Genomic DNA, 18,985 nt, shown 5'->3' on the forward strand with positions numbered 1-18,985 from the left:
ATCCCCGCCGTATGCCCCGAGCCCCGCTCCGCCGCCCGTCCCGCCCCGCACCTCCCCTCCGCCGCATCCCGCCCGCGCCTCCCGCCCGGCAACGGCCGCGCCGGCGGGGGACTACAGCTCCCGTGCTGCCCCGCGTCCCGCCGGGCACGGCGGTGGGGGCGCGGACTACGTTTCCCTTGGTACCTTGCGGGCGCACTCGGTGCCGCGCGGCGGCGCTGTTGGGGGAGCCGCTTCCGGCGCGGCGGGGCGGGGCGGTGGGGGCGGCGCTGTCGGGGGTCCCGGTGTTCCCGGTGTTCCCGGCACGTCCCCGGCTGTCATGTCGGCCCTGGAGAAGCAGCTGCATCTGGGCCGCCTCCCGCCTCGGCCTCCGTTGCCCGGCGGCGGCGGCCAGTCCGGGTCCAAGATGCGCATGGGGTAGGCGGAGGAAGGGCAGGGGCGGATGCGGAGAGCGGGGGGAGTTCGGGGGGAGAGGTGACAGCGGAGCGGAGGCTCTGCAGGGCGGGGGGGCTCGGGCTGGGGGTCTGGAGGGACGGGGGTCTTTACTGGGGGGATCTACCGCGAAGGGAGGCACGTTATTCCGGGTCTGGACAGGGAATGGTCATTATCGGGAGATCTGGACAGCGGGGAGCTCGTCCTGGGGGATCGGGACAGGGAATGGTCACTACTGGGGGACGTGGACAGGGAATGGTCACTACTGGGGGACGTGGACAGGGAATGGTCACTACTGGGGGACATGGACAGGGAATGGTCACTACTGGGGGAAATGGACAGGGAATGGTCACTACTGGGGGAAATGGACAGGGAATGGTCATTACTGGGGGAAATGGACAGGGAATGGTCACTACTGGGGGAAATGGACAGGGAATGGTCATTACTGGGAGATCTGGACAGGGTATGGTCACTACTGGGGGAAATGGACAGGGAATGGTCACTACTGGGGGAAATGGACAGGGAATGGTCACTACTGGGGGAAGTGGACAGGGAATGGTCACTACTGGGGGAAATGGAGAGGGAATGATCACTACTGGGGGATCTGGAGGGAGGGGTGGTCCTGCTTCCCCGTGCTCCAGGTGAGTGACACCTGGATCAGGCTCCTCCAGCCGCAGAGGCACCAGTGCCCAGCGTATCCTCAGGCTGGGGAAGGTGGCAGGTGCCGGGATCAGCTCTCCAGCCCTTTCCTCCCGGTTCTTTTGCCATCAGTGCCTGGAGGAAGGGTCCAGCACCATGTGTGGGTAGTACCTCAGAGTGTGCCTGGGGGAGAGGTGTGTGGGAATTCTCAGGAGCTGAACTCCTCAGCCGGAGTTGGACTTTGGTAATCCTTGTGGCAGGTCCCTTTCCAAGTCAGAACATTCCATGGTTCTGTGAAACGGGATTTCTCAGCCGCAGGCACCCATGTGAAGGGACTGCCAAGTGACTTTAATCCCTGCTTAAATCTGCATTTCGAGATGATGGAAAAGTCTGGGATACTCTTTAATCTCTTAAGCAGAGGTTGAAAGCACTTTTGGGAGCTGTGGGAGAAGTCTGACCGGTGTCCAAGGGTGTAACATGTATTAATTTATATAATTCTTCCTCTCTTACCATGCACTGGAGGGGTTTTAAACGCTGTCAGGGACATGATTATGAATGAAACAAAATGCAGTGCTGTGGTTAAGGATCAGGAATTCCCGTGGAATTTTCCCTTGGAAGCAGCGGGGAGTAGTTCACAATCATGTTTGATTTGCCCCTCTGCCACCCAGTAAATCCCTTGACAGGTGATGTTCCTGTGGTGGGACGTGCTGCACATCCAGTGTGGAACGGCCTCATCCGGAGGGGCTTGGGGCTTCTGTGGAAAGGAGACAAGAGGAAGTGGGATAGAAAGTTTAGCTTAAGCTGAGCTTATCCTTAGCACAGTTCAGTTCTGTTCCAACAAGTGCAAGATTCCCCCTGAAGAGAATTCCACCAAAAGAGAAAGGGATTAATTGTACAGGAAAAACACGGTGTGATTTACAGTGCTGGCAGATGTACAGGGCTGCACTGAAATCGTCCTTCAAAATTCAAACTTTTACAGGGAACAAAAATAACTAAACTTAGAAAAACAGTTATTTGCTGCATTAAGCATCTCACATTTATAAGTGTGATTTATCTCTGCACTTTCAATTCCTTGAGTTGCAAGCCAGGCTTTTAAAAAAATGGGTTTAACCTTAATATCCAAGAATGCCAGCAACTTGGGTTTTCCATGGCTAAATCCTCTGACTGGTGTGTGGGGCACTTTCTCTTTATTCCCTTTTTTTTCCACCATGCAGGTCATGTTAATGTGACTGTGGTGTAGCTGAAAGCAGATCTTGAGAAGCAGAGGGTCAAGCATGTGAGATTGCTACAGAAAAATAGAATTTACTGGGAACTTGCTAACAGAAATAAACTCTTACATGTTTGGCAATATGCTGTGGAAAGGTTAATGTGTGTTTCAGTAGTTGGTAAAAAATGGCACCTGTTGCTGCACTTGAATCTGTGAAAATAAACTTGTTCCTAGCTTTTTCTTTAAAATTTATTCTTTTCTTGCTATTTTTTCAGTACAATCACTTCCTTATGTCTCTCTGTGGGACAGTCTCATTTGAGAAGCCAAAGTGGCCGAAGCAAACTGAATCATGGAATGGTTCAGGCTGGAAAAGCCCTCTAAGATCTTGGAGTCCAGCCTTTCCCCCAGCCCTGCCAAGGCCACCACCACTGTCCCACGTCCCCAAGTGTCACATGCACACAGCTTTCAGTCCCTGCAGGGATGGGGACTCACTGCTGCCCTGGGCAGCCCTTTTGGGGAGGGAATTCTCCCTGATATCCAGCGTGGCTCCTGTGACATAGGTTGGAGTGGTTTTGTGGGAGCATGGGACGTGTGCTGGAATTTCAGTGCATTTCATGGCACGTGGCATCAATTCCTGCTTTGCTAGCACATCCCTCTCTCCCTGGATGTAAGTGCTCTCCAGCAGAAATGATGGTTCCAAAAGGCTCTTTCCAAAGGAGGCTGGAGCTTCTCTTCAGCTCGAGCAATATGTGAAACTCAGCCTCTGGGAGGAATTCCGTGCCCATTTCTTTAAGGAGCGCTCATGGCCAAGGCTGTGTTGGGAATTGCAAGTGATTCCCTCAAATTGCTCCACGGATGAAAACCGAACACAAAATCAAAGTCACAAAACAAAACACAACACAATCAGGCTTATGGCCTGAATCTGTGTTCTGTGGGGAAATGAAATAACAGAATTTGGAAAGTCACCCCCCATGGCAGCAGATCCCAACAGCTGTAGCAGCTTCTGCATTTCCTGTCTTGTTTTTTGCCTTTTGTTTTTCGCTAGTGGCTCTCATTCAGAGTTAAGCACCTGGATGGGGTTTAAAAGTGAAAGTCAGTTTGCTGTTCCTTTCCAATGTGTGAGTAAAAATCATGTACAATCTCTGAAGATCTTTTAATTATCCAGAAGGGCATGATTGGATCAGATCTGTGTAATTCAGTCATGGCAATTCCTACTCATTTTTTCCTTTTTAATCCACTTTTTCCCCTTGGAATCCTTTTAATAAAAAACCAAAAATTATGTATTCAGCATCTCTAAGGCAGAACTTAAGATACTGTCCTTGTCAATTTTTAGAATTTCTAAATACAACTTGTCAGCCGTGGCAGTTCTTACTTGCAGATGATGTTTGATTTGCTTGGGTTCAAATATGATGTGAGAATGAAATCTCCTGATTCATGCACTTGTTCTATATTTGCTTTAGTAGTTTTAAATAGGGGCTCTCAGCAGAAAAAGGACTTTCTGAAAATGGTTCCTTCTGCTTGGGACAACTTTTTTTTTTTTTTTTTTTTTTTTTAATTTTAGGAAAATACCTGAAAGAAAACCCCTTCAAAAATGGGGAGAGATTTGCTGAGCCATGTGGGCATCCTAAGGATTGAGGACATGATAAAGAGGACAAACTGCACAATAGGATAAAACACAGGGTGCCCAGAATTTGTTTTGTAATTCCAGTTTAATATGCTGGCTTGGAGTTTAAGGATCAGTCTAGAAAAGTTATTATGTCAGATCCATTTCTGTTTTGGTTTGCTGGCTACTTAAAAAAGCTGTAATTATTTTTGTCACCTTAAATACTGGTCAGCAAAATATGACTTCAGCATAGGAAGGTGCAAAACCACAGCTGCTGTTTATTTGGCACACTTCTAATTTTGAATGTGTGTTGATGCTTCACTAAAAAAAGCAGCTCTAGAAAAACTCAAAATCAAGGATTCTTTTCTTTAGAGAAATGTTTTTGCTCAACCCTCTGTGGTCACCTGGGATTTAGTAGAAAACTGCACATTTATTGTGCCCTTTTGGGGGTTCAGTGTTAAACCTGAGCTCACTCACGTTTCCTCAGCATTGCTTGGATACAGGTATTTTGTTTTAAATCATGATCAACAGGTATTTGCATCAGAGGTGATGATAGTTTTTAATTCCCAGCTCCTCTTCACTTTCTGCTCCAGTTCCCTTGCCAGCACAGGAGTTCTGCTGTGTGTTTTTCCCAGACACTTCACGTGTGACACAGCTACTAACATTTTCTCTGGAGGTGCTCACTCTTAAGCTGAATTTGAGGCATTGCTAAATGCATCGTGTGGCAAGCCCCTAGGGAAGGAAGGGCTCTGCCTTGGTTCCATGGGTTCCTCTTGCAGGTCGTGAGATTCTCTCCATGGATCTGCACCTGCCTGCCTCTTGCATGAAAACTCTGCTGTCAGAAATGGCATTTGAAGGAGACACAAAAGTACTCATCCCTGGAAGTGTCCAAAGCCAGGCTGGATGGGGCTGGTGAAAGGTGATTTTTGGGCACCAGCCAAGAGGCTGCTGTGCTCCCCTGTGCAACAGTGGCTGTCCATCCTGCAGCCCTGCTTCCACAGAGATGGGCTCATGTGGCACACATCATCAGTCAGCCACGTTCCCTACAGATTCCTGGTGTCACAGTAGTGCCAGGGAGTTCCACCAGGGAGTTCCTGCTGTCCACCACATTTATGGATCAGGTGGGAAGGGCTTCAGCCAGGCAGATGACAGCATTTACTGATCTCCTGGAGCTGCTCAGGGCAGTGGAACCCAAAAGCAGCTGTGACATGCTGTGCAAAAGCCTGGCTGCAGTTGAAATGCTGCGTTTTGAAAGGGTGATGGAATTTATTTTCGCTAGCTGCATATCCTACCTCTTCAAAACCCAGAGAAGGGAAATCATCCAAGCTGTGGGCAGTTCTCTCCATCTCCAGAAAGAACCAGAACTGGTATGGAGAAAGCATGTGATCAGGGCTGGGATGGCTTCCAGGGAAAAATTAAGCTTTGACTGTGATATTTTTTTCCTTGATCAGAGAATGAGATTAGGCTGAGGTGGTAAAAGAGATTAATATTTTCTGGATTTATGTAGGTGTGCAACTTCTCGTTTTATTTAATTGAGATTTAACAAGAAGTCTGGAAACCCACAGGAGGGAATTTGGTCCATTCAGGGGGTGGCTGGTTTATGCTTCATATCCTAGAAACACCAGGGGAAACAGAAATTTTGTTTCTGCAAAATTGAAAAGCTGCTTTGTATGTTATTTTGCATTTCTTTAGGAAGCAAAGAATTCAGGAGAAACTTCAGCAGGGATTTTTCTGCTCTGAAGGTCTTTCACCCCTCATGCCCATGCTTGATTTTAATATTCTGTGCTGCCAGCCTGCCTCCCCCAGAAGAGCTGAAGTGCAAAAACATGGTTAAAATGGTGCACTGTTACTCATCCTGTATCCTGGGCTCGAATTGAGCCTAATTATGCCACTTCCAAAATTAAGCACTACTCTTTTAGCCTTACTGAGTAAATACCAGCCCGAGAAACAAATTCTGCATCAACTGAGTCATCAGGAAAATTCTGATTGCGGAGCCTTTTGTCAGTAATGGTGGTACAAGGAGAGGGCACAGCTGCACCTTTTGAGGGAAGCAAAAAATGAATTGGTTTGTCAGCTGGGCACCTTTTGTCCGTGGGTCACTGCAAACTCGGAGGTGGCACCGGGACAGTATCACTGTTTGTTTATTTTCCCTTGGCGTGGGTCTGTGTAGTCTAAATCACCATTGTTCAGTCTTCCTTGGAATTACTTGATGAGGAAAATACTCTTTTCTCTGTTCCCACTAGACTTCCTCAATAGGAGCAACAATTTAGGGGAGGATTCCTTCACTGACAGTAAAATTCTGAATATTGTGGTTGTATGGGAACTTCACTGATGTGCCGTTTGCTTCCAGTCTGAGCTGTTGTGTAACACCAGCGTGTTCTCCTCAGCGAGAGCGGGCCTGGATGCCAATTTCAGTGGAAGACTTTAAAAATAACTCTTTCTTATGGAATTTTTTTCTGTCTTGCAGCCCTGGAAGAAAGCGTGATTTTTCACCAGTGCTTTGGAGCCAGTACTTTGAGTCTATGGAGGACGTTGTGGTAGAAAATGAAACTGGCAAGGATATATCCTTTTTTTTCCCCCATATTGAATTTGTGATAATCTCAGAGATTATGGGGGAGGTATCACATTATGTTTACTTTACTGGGGTTCTGCAGCTTTTTCACGTGTTCCTTCTCATCTTCCATGTCTCCGGCAGGGTTCAGTGTCAGTAACTAGAACTATCCCTGCTAGGCTGACAGTTAAACTGTGCCTAGCAAGGCCAATTCCTGATATTGCTTCTTTAATAATCATTAAATTGTAAAAAGTGTTTCCAACAGTCCAGTAGCATATTTTGCAGGGAAACACTCATCAGGTTCTCATAATTCACACCATGTCAGGCCCAAAGCTGTTAATTGATTTGTATTAACTACAGTTAGTTAGGTGGCAATCACTGAACTGTCTGCTCAGGATTAATAGCAGCAGTACACCCTGTGCCAGGGCCTGCCCACCCTCCCAGGGAGGAATTTCTTATGAACATTTAATCTAAATCTCCCTTCTTCTAGTTTAAAACCATTCCCTTGCCCTCTCATTATTTTGCCTGTGTAAGAAATAACTCTCCATATTTTTTTCCTAATGGATTTTTAGTTTTTTCTTAGGTCACTTCCCTGTTGTGCCCAGGGAGAAAAGGACAGGGGATAAGAGAATTATAGTGGGGGGAGAAAACCTGGGCAGCAGGAATACAACTCCTGAAGCTTAAACTGAGTTACATTTTTGTCCAGGTAATGCTTGAAAATTCCTGTTGGCCAGATAAATGAAGGGTAGAAGTAAAATACTGTTTGGTATTGCAAGCTCCAATATTCATTCTGCTGCCTTGAAGTACCTCTGAGAAACGTCCTTAACTGTTCATACACTTTTCGAATTTACAAAAGTGGCTTGGAGGGGCCTGTCTTGCTGCTGTTACACGGTGGAGGCCACTCTGCCCTGTCCTGGGCTGTGTTTACTGTAAGTAAAGCTGCTGCTCTGGAGCAGTAAAAGTCTGGAGATGGAGCTCTCTGAGTGAGGAAGGCAGTTACCCATTCACCTCTGAGAAACACGGGAAAACAGTATTTTAAAGATAACAACATTAGATTTGCATGGTTGGGGTTCTTGCTTAGGTGCAGAGGCACCTTGCAGATGGAGGGTTTGGGCTGTCTTTAGGGGCTGGAAAATGCTTATCTCTGGATTCAGTGGGTTTGGGGAAAGCAACTGCTCCAGTCACTTAAGAATTGAATACCTGGAAAATCGCAATAAGAGGACTGGGTAGCTTTGAGGTCTGGGTAGCTTTTGCCAGTTGTGTAGGTGGTTTTATTAAGAATCCCTCAGCAAATTCCTCCACTTCTGCTGGGCTGTTATCTAAATTATCAATGATTCCTTCAGACAGAAGTCTTCCTGTCAACCAAACATGCCACTTCTCTGTGATGCCTGAAATAACTTAGTTAAATTGATCTGTCTGGGAGAAATTGAGGCATAATGCTGTTGCAGTTATTATGCTCTGCCTTACCTTACAAAGATTCCTCAGCTGTTTCCCCTGACCTCTTTGGACTAATCAAGTTCTATACATTTCAGCCTGTAAAATTCTATTATTTGAGAGCAAACTGAACCTGTGCTGCAAAGCAGCTGCATCACCTCTGTGTCAGCCATGGAGCCCAGACTAATTTGGTACCATGTGGGGCTTGAAAAGCAAGAGAATCCCTTTGGTGTCCATAATCCCACTGCTGTTCCAGTCCTCTGAGGTGCTGCAGGGCTTGAATTCGTGATCCCAGGAAACCCAAGTCATGTCCTTACGCAGTGAAAGGACTGTCCTCGTTAGCAGTGGGATGCTCACAGGGATGGGGCTTTGGCCCATTAAGGACAGTCTTGCAGGATATTTTTGCTTGTGTTCTGTAACACCCTGTCCAGTCCAGATTCAGCCATTTTGGGTTTTTAGGGAGTGCTTGTTGTTGCTAATCCCACTTTGCAAACAACATTCTCTCTGTCTCTCCTTGCAGTCTGCAATCATTAGCAGGATCCAGTGTAGGATTGTGGCCTTAGACCTCCGAGGCCATGGTAAGTCAAAAAAAAAATCTGGAGTCAAATCAGTCAAATCAGTGTTACATGCTCCCATTTTTTAAAGGAGATGCAATGAATTCCTCTCAGGATGACTAGGAAAACATCCTTAAGACATCCCAATTTGTTTCACAAGCAGGAATGGAAGACTGGCTTCTCTCAGAAGCTGAGACTCCCTGAACTTTTGCTTGAGGCAGTGGTGGACTACTTCCTTCCACCAAGCCATTCATATTTCCATAACCTTAAAGTGGTCTTTGCCATGAGAAATAAGGACTGTTCTTTCATTTTAAGATCCATAAAGAACAGGGCAGTTGTTCCCTACCCAAAGTACCAAGTGTTCCTGTTAATTCTGTGTTTCTTAATTATTCATGCTCATTGCAGTAGGCTTGCTCTTTGTATCTGTGCCTAAAAGCTTTGTACCATCACTGCTTAAGTCCTGAGGGGGCCTGAAGATTTTCAGCTTAAGTGAACTTAACTTGGGTTGGGCTTTTTTTTAGGAGAAACAAAAGTAAGGAATCCTGAAGATCTGTCTGCAGAGACTATGGCAAAGTAAGGAAACTTATGCTTGTTTCCCTTTTCACAAACCTCCCCTTTCTCTCCTTGGCTGAACAACAAACTACTTGAGGGCACACAGCCTTCATTCAGAGGAGCTGGAAGATAGTTTAATTTCACGTGATTCTGGTAGTTATCCCTCCTTTCCTTTCATTCTGGGGCAGTTTGAAGTGATGTCCCTCCCAGCTGAGTCAGATTCCAAGAGCTGGAGTTGTTCTCCCAGTACCCTGAGTTTTTAAACACTGAGCTCTTTAAACCTGCCACATGCAGAAGAGTTCCCAAGGGAGGTGGAATGCTTCCCTTAGACATCCATGGGGTATTTCAGTCTGAATCACCAGTGTGACTCTTGCTCAGCCCTTGGGGTGAGGGCTCAGGGCGGGCCCACACTGGCCTGGTAACACCCCAAAGTCTGGGTCACAGACACAGGATTTTCAAGCACAGAGCTGCTTTTTCAAACTGCCATGACCTGCTTTGGCATGCAAATCCATCCCCCTCTTGACAAAACTGTAAGAAAAGCAAATACCCACTGCTAAGCACATTATGTTCTGCCCATATTTAGTACAAAGAGACTCTTTGCTGTGACTACAACTAAATGATGAAGGATTTTGTAACCTTCCCATGGACAAATCCACTTGGTTTGTTGAGGGGAGGCCATGTGTGAAATGTATTCTGACTTCCATTGTATACCTTATTCCCGCTGCTTATGCCTTGTCAGATCCTGATGTGTAACTGTCCTGAGGAGATGCTGGATTAAATAATTAGAATATTTTAGATCTGGAGCAGCACCGCTGTGGGGAAAAGCAAGTTCCTTTTGTTTTCAAACCTTCCCCTATTCTTAGCAATGAGCTTGAAATTTAGTCCTGAGTATCTTTTAAATAGGAGTCTTAAATTATAGCTGGTGTTCCTGTTTTTCTTTTAAATCCAATCCTCAAGCAATTTTCTCTAGCAGAGGAAACAAGCTGGTCAACCTGTTAATTTTTTCACTTGTTTTCCATTTTCAATAACAATGGAATAATTTTTTTTCTATAAAAATTGCTCAGCTCTCAGGTTCCTCTGAATGGTTGTAGTCAGGAAAGCCAGCTGGGGGAGTGTCTTTAAACTGCTCTCCAGGAGATTTCTGCTGTTAGCTCTGCTGCTGTTCTGGGGTTTGGGAATCATACCAGCCAGCTCTCCCATCCTGGGAAAAGTGTCAAGAAGTGACAGCTTCAGTTTAACAGGAGGTGCCTTTTGGAAAGGGTGGGGAAATTGCCCCTTGCCTGTCTGTGCTCAGAGAGAGACTCAGTCTTTTTGCTCGTGCTCAGTGTTGTTCATCTTTGCCATGGTCAGCAGGGCCCAGTTATTTTTCTCTCTCTAATTCCAGTTTCTTTTTTTAAGAACAATGAACTTCTTGGTTTGTGCTTCCATGCAAGTTGATTTGACAACTTTTTCTCACCTTTTATTTAACATCCCCACCAGCGAGTGTCAGCCTAAAACGTTTTCTACATGGAAAAACAGAATTTGGGCTGGAAGGGACTGTAAATTTCATCCACATGGGCAGGGACGCCTTCCACTAGACCAGATTGCTTGAACATCTTTTCAATTAGTATCTTTTAAATGAGGGTTCTGTTAATAGAAGGAGAAATGGCATGGATGTCCAGGGTTTCCTGCTTTGAAGCAGTGACCGGAGGACAAGCCTGTGTGCTGCCCGCGGGTCAGAAGGGGTGGTGTGAGGGCGCGCCCGGTGCTGGCAGTGTCCCTGGTGGCGGTCCATGCGGGATTGCTGTGCCTGCAGGGACGTGGGGAGCGTGGTGGAGGCGCTCTACGGGGACCTGCCGCCGCCCATCATGCTGATCGGGCACAGCATGGGGGGAGCCATCGCCGTGCACACCGCCGTGGCCAACCTGCTGCCCAGCCTGCTGGGGCTCTGCATGATCGACGTCGTGGAAGGTGAGTGTGCCCGCCCCTCCGCCGGCGTTCTGCCTCCCAGCCCTCCCCTTAGCCCCGCATCCCCCAATACACAAGGGTTTGCCACGCCTCTAAACCCATGCCATCCTCCTTGCAGATCCTGCGCGCACAAAAATCTTTCCAGTGTCACCCCTCCTTTTCCTTTTCCTATTCCTTTTCCCAGGTGCACTCTCTGTTTGCTTTTTTCCTGCTAATGTCACAGAATCAGAGGATCAGCTAGGTTGGAAAAGACCTTGGAGATCACTGAGTCAAACCAATGACCTAACACCACCTTGTCAACTAGACCATGGCTCTAATTTCTTTGAAACACTTTCTTGGTGGGGAGGAGGGTGGCTTTTGCTGTAATGCTTGGTGCTAATAAATGACTGCTGCTTTCTCTTACTGTCTGAACATCCTACCTGTTCAAATAGCAATTTTCCAATATGACTCTTGGCTTAGAAATACTAATCTGTACTTTGCTTAGCAGCATTAGATCACGGGGGAGCTCCAGCTCTCTGAGGGTGTTGCAGCCAGTTTTGTGTAGAGGGATGTGGCAATAATTCCATCAGATGCCATGAAGATGATGAAGATGATGCCATTTGCTTTTAGGAACTGCCATGGATGCCTTGAACAGCATGCAGAACTTCCTAAGGAGTCGTCCCAAAACATTCAAGTCGCTCGAGAATGCCATTGAGTGGAGGTAAAGCTTGGGCTCAGTCTCCGGAGTCACTTGTCTTTGTAGCCTGACTCCTGAAGGAAACAAAGTTTATATAATTTGGGTGTTTGCAGGCCTTCTCCCAGCCCCCTGCCATGGGTTTAACCCTGTTTCACTGTTTCCCCACCAGCACTTCTCCCTCTTTCTCAGTTACAGTGACAACAAGAGGTTCACAGAAGTTTAGCGTGAGCCACTCCGTTCAGTCTGAGAGCAGGAGCTTTGAGAATGGTTTGGGGAAATCCTGAGCTGTAGAGAAGTTTAACTCCTGTTTCTGGGCCTGCTGATTGTTGAAACTCTTCAGTAAATATTTCTGTCTTATGATTTCTTTTTTCCATAGTGTAAAAAGTGGACAGATAAGAAATCTTGAATCTGCCAGAGTTTCTATGGTCGGTCAAGTCAAACAGTAGGTGGCCTTTGGTTTATTTCATTTATTATTTTAAAATCTTTTTTTTTTTTCTGTTTTACAATACCACTGCTACATAAGTGCAATTGAAAATGAAAATTTCTTCAATCAAAATTGCTGAACGCCTATGGTTTAATCCTGGGTGGTATTTTGGCTTGGACTTGTTTCTTTTGTCAGGGAATCAGTTTCTGATTTTATTTTCACAGGTGCGAAGAGGCTGCCAGTCCTGAATGCCCTAAAGCCATAGTAGAGGGAATTATTGAGGAAGAGGAGGAAGAGGACGAGGATGAGGAAGGAGGAGGCTCTGTCAACAAAAGGAAGAAAGAGGATGACACAGAGGTTGGGAGTTTGTTGCTGTGTTTTCAGCTTCCCCTGCAAGAGCTGTCACCTGTGGTTATCCAAATCATTCTGATATGAAAGGGAGCCACTCCAGGGAGACAAAACTGGATGAGAGCCAAACGTTCAGGCAATTTGTGAGCTATTTGTGTCAGTAAAAAAATAGCAAATTGATTGCCCTGAATCCTGCAGTCTTCTCCTGAAGGCTCTTCTCCTCTTGGTGTAGCTCTTGCCGACTTTCTTGTTCCCTAGTCACGAACTTTGATTTGGAGAGAGATTTAGAAGCAAGGAGGGTCATCCCTGGAAGCGTGTAATCCACCAGAGGGAGGCAGTATTGTTTTTATTTTTTATATCTATGTATTTATGTATTTCCAGGTGCTCCCTGAGTTAGTTTTCTTTCTGTTGTTTCATTGATCACTAATGCAGAGCTCTCTCTCCTCCCTGCAGACAAAGAAGGAGCATTTATACACGTGGCGAATCGAACTGGCCAAAACAGAGAAGTACTGGGATGGCTGGTTCAGGGGTTTATCCAACCTCTTCCTCAGCTGTCCCACTCCAAAGCTTTTGCTTTTAGCTGGTACGTGTCCCGTCCAGTCCTAGTGTGCGCTTCAGTGATGTCACACTTGCATTTTAGAGGACAGGGTCAGCACTGGGCTGCAGTGGTTCCTGGGAATACCTGGGCTTCTCTGTGTCTCCTAAAATAGCATGGTGTGATTTAAACTTCTCCAGTGAAAGTCAAATACAGCTTTAAGCTCTTTTTGTACCTTAATAGCAAATACCTTTTGTAAATATCCTTTTAAGTTGCAGGGAGGGCTGTGCTCCTGCATTTTTTGGCTGTGTTTCTTTCCTGTAACTTAACTCTCTCAAGGTGCGGCAGTGAAATGTCCTTGTCTGGGTGTCAGAGGTGTTTATTTTCTGTTTTTCAAGCTAATGTCTCTTTTAAAATACAGAGTAAAGCCTGGCTCAGAGAATTCTGTTCTCTCTGGCTGTTCTCCAAAACAGTTGTTCATTGTTATTATTTGTTTATTTGTTTGTAGGTGTTGACAGGCTGGATAAAGATCTGACCATCGGACAGATGCAAGGTAAGTATTTAATATTGTTACTTCAGCCCTACTGTAGTGCTCTTTTTTCATGATAGCTTGTTGCTATGGCTACAGTCAATATCCAAACAAATGGGCATTAAAGAATTCGTCCATCCCAAAGTGTTCTCCTACTGTGGTCAAGGAAAGGTGGGGAAGGTCAGAAGGGAAAGGTTCAATTCAAAGGGCTGTTGCTGTGGGTTTTGTTCAATCTAGTGTTCCGTGCTCCCAGCAGTGGAGCTGCTACGTTTCTCTTGGATCAGAATGATTGCCTCTGAGGGCTTCTTTCTAATCCATATTTTCCCTTTCTAGCTACATTCCTGATGTTCCTAGCTAGAACACTTGGGGCCATTCAAAATTGTCCCATCTCCCAGTGTTTCTGACAGACAGCAGACCAAGATTAAACACTTCATTAATGGTTTGGTATTTGGGATGGGGTTTTTCCCCCCATCCTAGCCTTCCAGAGCAACCAATACTGGAACATAGTATTGGATAGCAGGATAAACGTCACCCTAAGGTAAATCTGGTGAGAGATCTAACTCTGACACTTGCCTGCATTGAGAAGCTCTGACAAGTTCAGCTCCATTTAAACTCCTGGGAACCTGTTCTAGTTACCCCTGGAGAAGGTGAATTAAGCAGCAGGTCCATGTTTCCTTTGGAGACCATGAGCTGGGCATGGTGTGGAGTCTACTGAGTCTTCCTGCCGTCCCTGGGGCCTCTTTTCCAGCTACACTTAGTGAGATCAGTTGGTGCAGAGTGTGAGATCCGTGTGCTGACTCTCTCAATCCACAGGGAAGTTCCAGATGCAGGTCCTCCCACAGTGTGGCCACGCAGTCCATGAGGATGCTCCGGACAAGGTGAGCCTCTCCGTGGGGTTGAAGCTGCATAAGCCACGATCTGAAATGCAGAAAAGGATCTGTTCCTTACCACACAGCAGAGATCATACTTCAGGGGCATCTTTGGCACAACAACTGGCTTTCACAAGCAGCTTGGATTTTTCAGCTGTCTGGAAAGTTCTGGCTAAGATGTTACATGCCACAGGGCTGGGCTATGGATTTAACTCTCAGGCTCGTGGTGATGTACCTAATTCCATCCATGTGGAGCGTGGAGTTCTCCCTTCCTTATGCAGTTCCCCACTATCCCTTGCACTAAGCTGCAGCTTTAGGGGTTGGTCTGTGTTTTGTTGAGTTGGGTGGCTCACATTTTCCAAATAGAAACCAAATGTTCCTGCAGCAGCTTTGACAGAGCAGTGCTGCTTCTGGGCACTGCTGGAGTTTGTGTCCAGATGGAAGCAGGAATGCGGTGCAGCCAGTGGAGCCTGTGGTTGGGAGCACATCTGGTTTTAAAGCTCATTCTGCACTGACAGCGGTGTTAAAACTCAGCCTTTCTGTGCTTCACTTTACCAGTCTGAAATAGGTATTTTTATCTAAACATACTGAGTTCTTAAGCTGTTACTCTTTTTTTATACATTCTGAGCAATACTGACCAGGCTGGACGGGGCTCAGAGCAGCCTGGTCTAGGGGAAGGTGTCCCTGCCCATGGCAGGTGTTGGAACTGGATGAGCTTTACTGTTCCTCCCAACCCAGACCATTCCAGGTTACTGTCTTGCATCCTGAATTTACCTTTTCTCCCTGCTAAACTTAGACATTGTTTCAAAAATTACTGAAATGTGTGGAGAAAAAGTTTGGTCACTTCTTGATGGCAGGCTTGGTGTCAGAGTAAAGCTGGAGGTGTGTTACACAGAGCTCTTGTTTTAAAGGAGCAAACAGTTCAGCAGCAGACTCCAGAAGACGTGAACTGTTGTTGAAAGTACTGCAGGCTTTGAAAACTGACTGGGTTTTGTCTTCTCTTTGTGTCCCTTTAAATCCTGAGCTATTTTTTTCCCTTCTCTCAGGTTGCCGAAGCTGTTGCAACGTTCCTGATCCGTCACAGGTTTACAGAGCCCATTGGTGGATTCCAGTGGTAAGGCTCCATGGAGTTGTGTCCCAGAGCAGAGCTCCTGCTCTCACTGCCTGTTTGGCTCTCGAGGTGGGAGGCTGGAATTTTAGCATGGTGCTAAAAGCCACAGATAAACAAACAGCTCTGAATCACAGCCAGTAATACATTCAGTGTTTGTGTTCCTTTTGCATTTCTCACATATTTACATGTGCTGATGAAACCTCCTTCCTTGGAAGGGAGGAGAAAAGCAGATTTCTTTCTTTATAGCCTGCCAGAAAGCAAAATGACAAATTTCATGGCAGTCAGCTTAAATAATATTTCATTAAGTAACCAAGGCCCTGTGTTGTGGAAACAACCTGCAACACACTCCCTTGGCCAAGAAATACTGGTGAGAGGAGGCAGGTAAAGCTGTGTGCTTCACTCTGCAGACTTTCCATACATATCTCATGTGTCTTATCAAAATGGCCTGTGGAAGCCAGGCCCCTGTGATCAGCCAGGCAGTGAGAGAAGGGTGTGATTGATAAGCTTGATAGTGTAGGTTGATGTGTAAATAGGGAGAGAGGGAGAAGACCTAAGGACTTTACAGCTAAATTTAGGTTGTGAGAGAGTTTGCAGAGAATACCTTGAGCTAACATGGAGTCTTTCTTCCATTCTCTTTTTTGCCTCCTAGTGTGTTTCCTGCTTGTTAATATCCTGGTGTTCTCCAGCACTGATTCCCATTGTAAATAAACTGCACCAGAGGCCACTGTGATGTATCCATATCCTCTCATCTCCCAGTCCAGCAGCAGTGAGAAGTTGGTGTGAGATTCATTCCCTAGAACTAGCTCTCCAGAATATCTAAATCCTTAGGGACTTCCTTGCTGGGAAGCAGCTTCTTCTGAAGACCATGAAAAGCTCTTCAGGCCCTTGGAACTGGGATCCTCTTCTCTGCTGCCACAAGGAAAGACCTCCTGGAATCCCATGTAGTCAATCATACCAATCTCCACCGATTCTCAGGCTTTCTTGGACCCAACTGCAGAAGGGCTGTTGGCAGTCCAGATCCACTGAGGGCATTGCAGCACAGCCAAAGGCTTCAGGATTTCTCTGTGGAATCACTGAATCATCTTGGAAGTGCCCCTTAGATTTGGGTTTTATACACACACTTTTTTCTCCCCCTAAAGCAGACGAGGAATCAGCTTCATTGGGAGCTCAGGTTTCATCTCACCAGCGCCAGCCTTAGGGGGTAAGCTGTGGGGAAAGCCTGGAGGCCACTTTCCTGGGCAAAGTTGGATGGGATTGTGAACCAAAAAGGTGAGGGGGGGGACTGTGAGCTCCATTTCAGAGTCTTGCAGTTTGCCAGGTGGTCGTTTCAAGTCCTGTCTGGGAGGAAGAGCCTGAATAACTCCATCTAGTACACACACATCCCAGGCCACAGGACTCTGACCTGCCTCTGTGGGGAAGACGCAAGAGCAGCAGGGACAATGTGGTCAACAGGCAGTTTGGCTGTTTTCTGCCCCTGGAATGTGATTGTCCTTCCCTTCTTGTAGCTACCACACACAGCTGGGCAGAGATCAGCGCCTTTGGGATGGAAAAACATGGAATGGGCTGTAGGAAAAACCCTGGGAGAGCTTGGAGTCAGTCCTGCTGATGTTGATGCAGAGGTGTAGGCAGCTGTTCTCCCCAGTAGTAGAGGAAGGACCTTGTTTCCACTGTTGCTTCCTAGATCATTTAGCTGTCTGCCTTCCAGAATTCCATGTGCACAGAGAGCTTTTCTTCAGGGTTCAGTTATCCACAGACAGTTCCTGGGCTTGCTTTCACTTAAGAGTCACTTTTGAGTGTAAGAGCAGACACGTTTTGGAGCAGTTTTCCTCAATATTTTACTGGTGGATGTGTGAAACCCTTTTTTTTTTTTTTTTTTTTTGCGTGGTGTCCATAAGCCCTTGCTGCTATCCAGGTGATTTTAACCCTGCAAGTTCTGTGGTGATTTGGGAGCTGCCCTGTGCATCCCATGACAAGAGCCATCAGGAATTCCTGGCACTTGAGAGGTGCAGGTGGGACAAAGGGTTTAACTGGGGTGGAGCTCCACTTAGCAGTGATTCACCGGGCACAGCAGCCCTGGTGGCCTTGCTCCCTTCCCTGACACAGCAGGTTGGGAAGCGCCTGGATTAGAGACAGGAAAACCTCATTCCCGAGAGGAATGCCCTCCTGGCACTTTGGGCACTCAGGTGTGACAGGAGCAATTGGTGGCTCTCTGCGCTCCCCCTTGAGTCACCGTGTTCTGATTTGATGTAGCATCCACCCTGGTCTAGTTCCCGATGGATTCAATGGATCTTCAGCAGTCAGGATGCAAAACAGTTCTTTCCCCAGCTGTGTCCCCAAAATGGCCAAAATTCCCTTTTGCAGGAGACTCCTTGGTTCAGATTGTTAGGGATGAACGAATGCAGCGTGTCTGTCCAGTCTCACTTCCCGGGATCATGCTCATGAATGATCGTGGTGAAGTCACATTCCTCCGTGGTGAAGTCACTTGGAGAGCCTGACTTGGAGCGAGTGATTCCTCGTGTTATCCCTTTGATTTGTGAGCTCCTAAAAAAGCCCTACCAAACAGAACCCTCCGTGGAAAGCCAATCAGTTTTGTGTTCTGCAGAAGCACCGCTGGGAAAGGAATGATTTCTGAAATCCTGTGGGCTGCCTGGGATTCTGTTTTGCTGTTAACATTGAGTGAGTGAAAAGAAAATAAATATTTCAAGAGCCTGTTGAACTGACTGGTGCGTCGCTCCGTGCCAGCTCCCAGCCCTGCCCAGGTGGCTGCTCAGGGACTCATGTGGGGCTGGATTAAAAAGATGGATTCCAGGGACAGCAGCAGCACCGTGGGGGTGGGTGGAAGGGAAATTCCTTTCGGCTCTGTCAAGCCATGCACATTTTTGAGACTGTGCTTTTGTCTGAGGAGTATTACTGCTCCTGCTGCAGTTTCCAGGGGGCTGCAGGCTGGGATAAATGGCATTTGGTGAAGGATACACAGGCTGTGGTAAAAGTAACTGCTGAGAGAAGGAGTCTTCTCTCTGGCTCACGAGAAACAGGGACACAGAAATTCATCCCCAAAACTCCCAGCTTTGCATTTTTCCTGCAGCCTTTTGATTACTTAGAAACCTATTTACTTTAATTACTTAGAAACTTAGGTTTTGTTTCACTTGTTGGATTGAGGATCAGTGGCAACTTTCCCAATGGAGGATCCCAAGGTTTGGCAGGAGCAGCAGATGCACTTTGGGATGCTGGTCTCTCGCAGGCTTCATTTTAATTGAATAAAGTAAATAAACAAATGTCTGAGACCTAGGATGGGTTTTGCCAGATTATGTGCATGGGAAAAAGCCATCAGGGACTTGCAGAAGACTGGAGCATTGGGACTGTTGGAAAAAGATTATTTCTTGTATTGCCAAAGCAGGTACCCTTGCTTTGAATAAATCAGCCCTTGAGTAAGGAATTAAATTCAGGCCTGAGGCTGTCCAGCCAGAATTTTCCCCTCACACTGTGACAGGGGGTCTGCAGAGGTGATGCAGCAATAGGTAAAGTTGTTACTTTTCCCCTTTTGGCAAGGGAAAGGCTTGGACAACCTGAGGAAGCC

The 18,985-nt window shown here is 46.7% G+C and overlaps 2 protein-coding genes across 2 annotated transcripts in view; one reads left to right on the forward strand and one right to left on the reverse strand.

The window, feature by feature from the left end:
- The window catches only part of C2CD3 (C2 domain containing 3 centriole elongation regulator), a 29,249-nt gene extending 28,906 nt beyond the window's left edge, over positions 1 to 343 (reverse strand). The window contains exon 1 of the mRNA XM_050969935.1: positions 52 to 343. Within this exon, the coding sequence (XP_050825892.1) occupies positions 52 to 343 (292 nt within the window). The remainder of the gene's footprint in view (positions 1 to 51) is intronic.
- Positions 272 to 18,128, forward strand: PPME1 (protein phosphatase methylesterase 1). Its single transcript, XM_030234629.2, has 14 exons — positions 272 to 414; positions 6,346 to 6,439; positions 7,266 to 7,358; positions 8,384 to 8,441; positions 8,939 to 8,990; positions 10,765 to 10,919; positions 11,526 to 11,616; positions 11,969 to 12,034; positions 12,241 to 12,373; positions 12,818 to 12,947; positions 13,408 to 13,452; positions 14,242 to 14,306; positions 15,344 to 15,411; positions 16,058 to 18,128. The coding sequence occupies exons 1-14, from the start codon at positions 317 to 319 to the stop codon at positions 16,074 to 16,076; spliced, it is 1,167 nt and encodes a 388-aa protein (XP_030090489.2). The 5' UTR covers positions 272 to 316; the 3' UTR covers positions 16,077 to 18,128.
- Positions 18,129 to 18,985: the final 857 nt, after the last annotated feature.

This window comes from Serinus canaria, chromosome 1 (assembly GCF_022539315.1).
Source record: "Serinus canaria isolate serCan28SL12 chromosome 1, serCan2020, whole genome shotgun sequence".
Classification (NCBI taxonomy): Eukaryota; Metazoa; Chordata; class Aves; order Passeriformes; family Fringillidae; genus Serinus; species Serinus canaria.